At 34.5% G+C, this 4,453-nt stretch overlaps 1 protein-coding gene across 1 annotated transcript; it reads right to left on the bottom strand.

Moving 5' to 3' along the window:
- Positions 1-330: 330 nt before the first annotated feature.
- Positions 331-4,116, bottom strand: LOC105109251 (ADP-ribosylation factor-like protein 8B). Its single transcript, XM_011003882.1, has 6 exons — positions 3,653-4,116; positions 2,179-2,260; positions 2,064-2,096; positions 1,857-1,978; positions 818-979; positions 331-702 (listed from the first exon to the last, which is right to left on the bottom strand). The coding sequence occupies exons 1-6, from the start codon at positions 3,688-3,690 to the stop codon at positions 573-575; spliced, it is 567 nt and encodes a 188-aa protein (XP_011002184.1). The 5' UTR covers positions 3,691-4,116; the 3' UTR covers positions 331-572.
- Between the last annotated feature and the right edge of the window lie 337 nt (positions 4,117-4,453).

The raw sequence follows: 4,453 nt of genomic DNA, 5'->3' as shown, positions 1-4,453 counted from the left end.
TGATTTGCAATTATTGAGCGTGTTCTTAGTGGTCTAGGGAGCTGCAGATCAAGACTGTTATCCATAAAGCATTCTTCATATGGCCGGAAGAGATGCAGAAAGGAAAAGGTGTTTCATGCTCCTCCCCTTCAAGAAGAGAGGGGTTCGAAAATTCCTTTAGTTCCTGCTTTCTCCAAACCTCCAGGAGTGCATGAAACACATAAGCTCAAATGATACTATCCCTGTCCTTCAACAAAGTGCTGCTTTTATTTCTTTAGGGCATTGATCATCATGCTTCAATAAATACATGCACAGTAGTAAACATACCGGCATGACTAAATAGAAGAAAACTAACAAAACAAGCAGCCTTGCACAAATTCAGAAAATAAGAATACAAGAGGAAATAAATTAAAAGAAATTGCATGAACAACTCGCTGCAATCATTATGGTACTGTACAGAACATTCAGAATGAAACAAGGAATCAAAAACCAATAAACAAATTCCAGCAGGAAGCACTGTATTGCCTACCCTGCACCTATGCTTAAGTTCTTCACCTTCTTTTCTATAAAAGAAAGCATTGACTAGGAGAAGGTCAAACTACTGATGGATTTGCTGTTTTTGAGTGCTTGATAAGCCAGTCGATGACCATGCCTATGTTTATGGAGTCCTTGCATGAGATCATATAGCAGCACACCTCTCTATCTGCAATTGATTCAAGACCGCTGAAACCATCCAACAAAGAACAAAGGAAATTATGTCTTCATTTGATTATTGAGGGACAAAAGTTGAAAAAGAATCTACATAGCATACTAGGACTAATACAGTTTATTAACTCACAGCTGATCCACCAAAGCTTGCTTGGACAGAGCTTCTGACTTGTCAATTTTGTTGCCAACAACAAGCAAAGGGATTCCACTTAAAGAAGGTTTTGTTACGAGGTCATGTAACTCACTTCTTGAAATGGGAACGCTGTCTCTATCAGCTGCATCAACTACATACCTGTCTTTGCATCAATCAGAAGACAAACAAAAGAGTTAGTACATTAAACAGACACCAAGGAGAAGAAAACATCAGATATCATGCACTGATGCTCTAACAAACTAAAGGAGTGAAGGTGATAGAAAAAGAAAAAATGGAATCTGACAACAACTGGGATAAGAGAAATTATTTTAAATTAAAAAATATATCATCTTCCCTTATTTTCCATTACTAAAAGGAACATGACTTCTTAAATTTGAGGAGAAGATGGAATTTCTATCATAACAGTAAATTGTATGACTAGGATTTCATTTTGTGTGATGGGACCGATTTCTTCTCTCTTTCAGGGATTGACGCTTTCCCATGTAGCAAGAGTAAGCATTTTGGACGCAACGAGGCATGCAGTCTATTATTAGTACTTTTTTTTCTAGGGGGAAAGTGAAGTGTAAAAGACCTCCTTCTCATGCAGTCAAATATATGCACATGTATCAGTGCACAATCAACATCGAAAAACAAGAGTTGTGGCTTTGTGCGTACTTTACTCTAGGCATTGAAAAAGCCAAATATAGTCTATACCAACTCCTATCTCAAACAAGGCATCATAATCAACTGAGCTAACACAAGCAAGCGCTCTATCAGGGTAGAAGATTTGATAGCAGTTAAAAAAAAAAAGACAGAAAAAAACTGGTGAAAGATCAACAGGAGTAAATTAGAGTTTTCATGGATTAAATTTGATGGTAAATGCAGATTATGAAGTCTGGTTCTGACTCTGGATTATCATCCTGGAACTAAAAGATATTGTTTCATGCTAGTTCCTAACTGGTAGGGCATTCAATTAAACAAAAATACAAGTTACAATGGCCTAACAAAAGATGAATAAGAGAATGGGTGGCATTACAGAATCGCAGTGACCCCACGACAATAACGCTCCCACATTGTACGAAACCTCCGCTGCCCTCCAAGATCCCAAAGCTTTATTGTTACATTGCCTTTTGTAACTTTGCGCATGTTGAACCCAACCTGGTTTTCATAGGAGGAAAAGTCTACATCTTTTAAACACCATCAAATGCTTTATTTGGGATTTGTTCAGGGAAAAGATACTTACAGTTGGTATCATGTCCTCACTGTAGCCACCTGTCTGGTAAACATAAAAGGAAAAATGTTAAAAGAGATCCACTCACTAATACCCCAAAATAAGTGTTTGGTATGTGTCAACTTACAGCAATGGAATTAACAAGAGATGTCTTTCCAGCATTCTGGAGGCCTACAAGGGATAGCTCCATTTCTTGTTTAAAGAATAAGCTGATAATATGGACACAGGGTCGGAAGCAGAATGCAAGATCAATGTAGAAGTAACGTGCATTGATTATAACAGTTAAAAACTAAAAGCAGATTACAAACAGCATTAAGGATGAAAAGAAGTTGTGCACACTTAGATAAGTCAACAACATCCCATGTGAATGTGAACCAACATTCTAGAAGTTCATAACATAATCATTTGACCACAGTTGCTTTCTCTTACTAGGAAGGGGTTTGACTCTTTGTAAGCCAAAAATGTTCTATGACACAAATCAAAAAGATCATTTCTACTAGTATTGCCAAAACAATAAGTTGCAGAGAACCAGAAACGAACAAAATTGAACCCCCCCCACCCTCCTCTTCCTACAATGGCTTCCAATTTTGCTCAGGTTCAAGAGACAGTAATCTAATCACATGCAAGACAAACTCATATAAAATTAAAAAGATCTTATCTCCACCACAGTCCTGCAGTATTTTCTTGCATATTATTGATCTTCAGAACAGCTAATCTTAATTTTCTTGATAGGATCAATAGCATTAACCACAGACGAAGAACAACTATCCATTTGAAAAACAGGCCGTAACACTATGATGCAATGATTTTCTACTCCTAATTCATGAAGTTGTAAAAAGTGAAAGAGCCTCTCTCTTTTATTCATGTCCAGCAAATTATATACTAGTTATTCCCTTCGTATGGCATCTGCTTTATATCCAAATGCTTCCTTCTTATATGCTGAAGCACAAACCTCAAATCCTCTATTCATTTATACCAATCTGTATTTTCCAACATCATTTTATTCCTTTTCTGCATTTGTATGAACTATCCGCATCTAGCATACCAATTTCCAAAATCACCTGTTTCTTTATTAAAATATAGCAAACAAGCATCCATCCATGTTTCTGAATTTTATTTAAGAAATAAACAAAAAAGCTTGAAAGAAACTCCACAGTGAAATGCTCTCCCGTGACAAATTCTTGTCTTGAATTTTAATCTTGAGAGAGCTAAAAAGATCAATGTAAAGTTCACAACCTACATATCAGCCCATAGCAGAAAATAATAATAATAAAAAAAAACCGCACAAAATCCTCCAAATTTCTGTCCGATTTGAATGATTTCTTGTTGCATACAATGTTTCCTATCACAGTCTACTTCTGGTCTATCAAAATCTAAACTTTTATAACCTCAAAATCATTAGCAAACCAAACGGATATGAAGCACAATAATTTATCAAGAAATTAATTAAATTTAGTTCAACTAATCAGCGTATAACAATAAAAAGGTCACATCTTTTTCCAAAACTTTCTCAACAACCAAACAAAATTGGAAGCGCAAACAAACCCCACAAAATAAAAGGCATAAATAAAAAAAAAATCAAGAAAGTAAAGGAAATTTACCTCCTGAGCCAGTTTAGAAGGGAATCCAAGAGACCCATTTGGAGAAAAGTGGAAAATTTATCTTAAAGAGAAAGAATTTCAGATTATAAATCCTTTTTATCTTGAGAAAGAGGCGAAAGAAACAACAGAAGGAACGGAAGTAATAGAAGAAAACAAAAAGGAAACTTCAGCTACTGTGTCTGGAATCTGTCACCTTGCAAGAGGAGAGAACTACTATAACAGAGGAAATTAATTTATCTGTCTTTCTTTTTTTTTTAATTGGGTTAAAAATATGTTTGTTTTATTTATTAAATATTCTTGAATTTCTATCCTCCTTCAAATTAATGATGCAACTGGTAAAAGAAGGAAAAACTATAAGCGAAAATGATTAAAAGTTTTTTTGATAATTGAAATATTTTCAGATTAGTTTAGATGCATCAAAATCATTGTTCTTTCTCAAATTAAGTTAGGCATTCGTTTAAGAATTCTTATTACATTCATATTAATTTCTTCATCATAGCTTCTTTTTATATTATATTTAATAATAATATCAACCCGAAGAGAGGCTGGAGAGAAATTTCAAATGGCCCAATCCAGTAGCCCAAATTTTTATTGTGGCTGTGCAGTTATGTAAGGAAGAGGAGCTCAAGACAAGAGATTGGGCATGGCCGGGCTTAAATGGTATTGGACTGGGAATCTCTTTGAACAAAATAAATATTTTTTCTTCTTATTAATACTATTTATTGAGTTAGTTTTCGCATTATAATCTGTTTTTTTAATTATTTTTATTTTAAAAGTATTAAATTAATATTTTTATATAAT

Source organism: Populus euphratica, unplaced genomic scaffold (genome assembly GCF_000495115.2).
Source record: "Populus euphratica unplaced genomic scaffold, PopEup_1.0 scaffold287.1, whole genome shotgun sequence".
Classification (NCBI taxonomy): Eukaryota; Viridiplantae; Streptophyta; class Magnoliopsida; order Malpighiales; family Salicaceae; genus Populus; species Populus euphratica.
This window is presented reverse-complemented; position numbering and strand designations above follow the sequence as displayed.

Coding starts and splice junctions, on each gene's coding strand:
- LOC105109251 (XM_011003882.1), bottom strand. CDS start 3,690: ATGGGTCTCTTGGATTCCCTTCTAAACTGGCTCAGGAG. Junction 2,261..3,652: donor CTTCTAAACTGGCTCAGGAG/GTAAATTTCCTT, acceptor CCATATTATCAG/CTTATTCTTTAAACAAGAAA. Junction 1,979..2,063: donor GTGAGGACATGATACCAACT/GTAAGTATCTTT, acceptor TATGAAAACCAG/GTTGGGTTCAACATGCGCAA.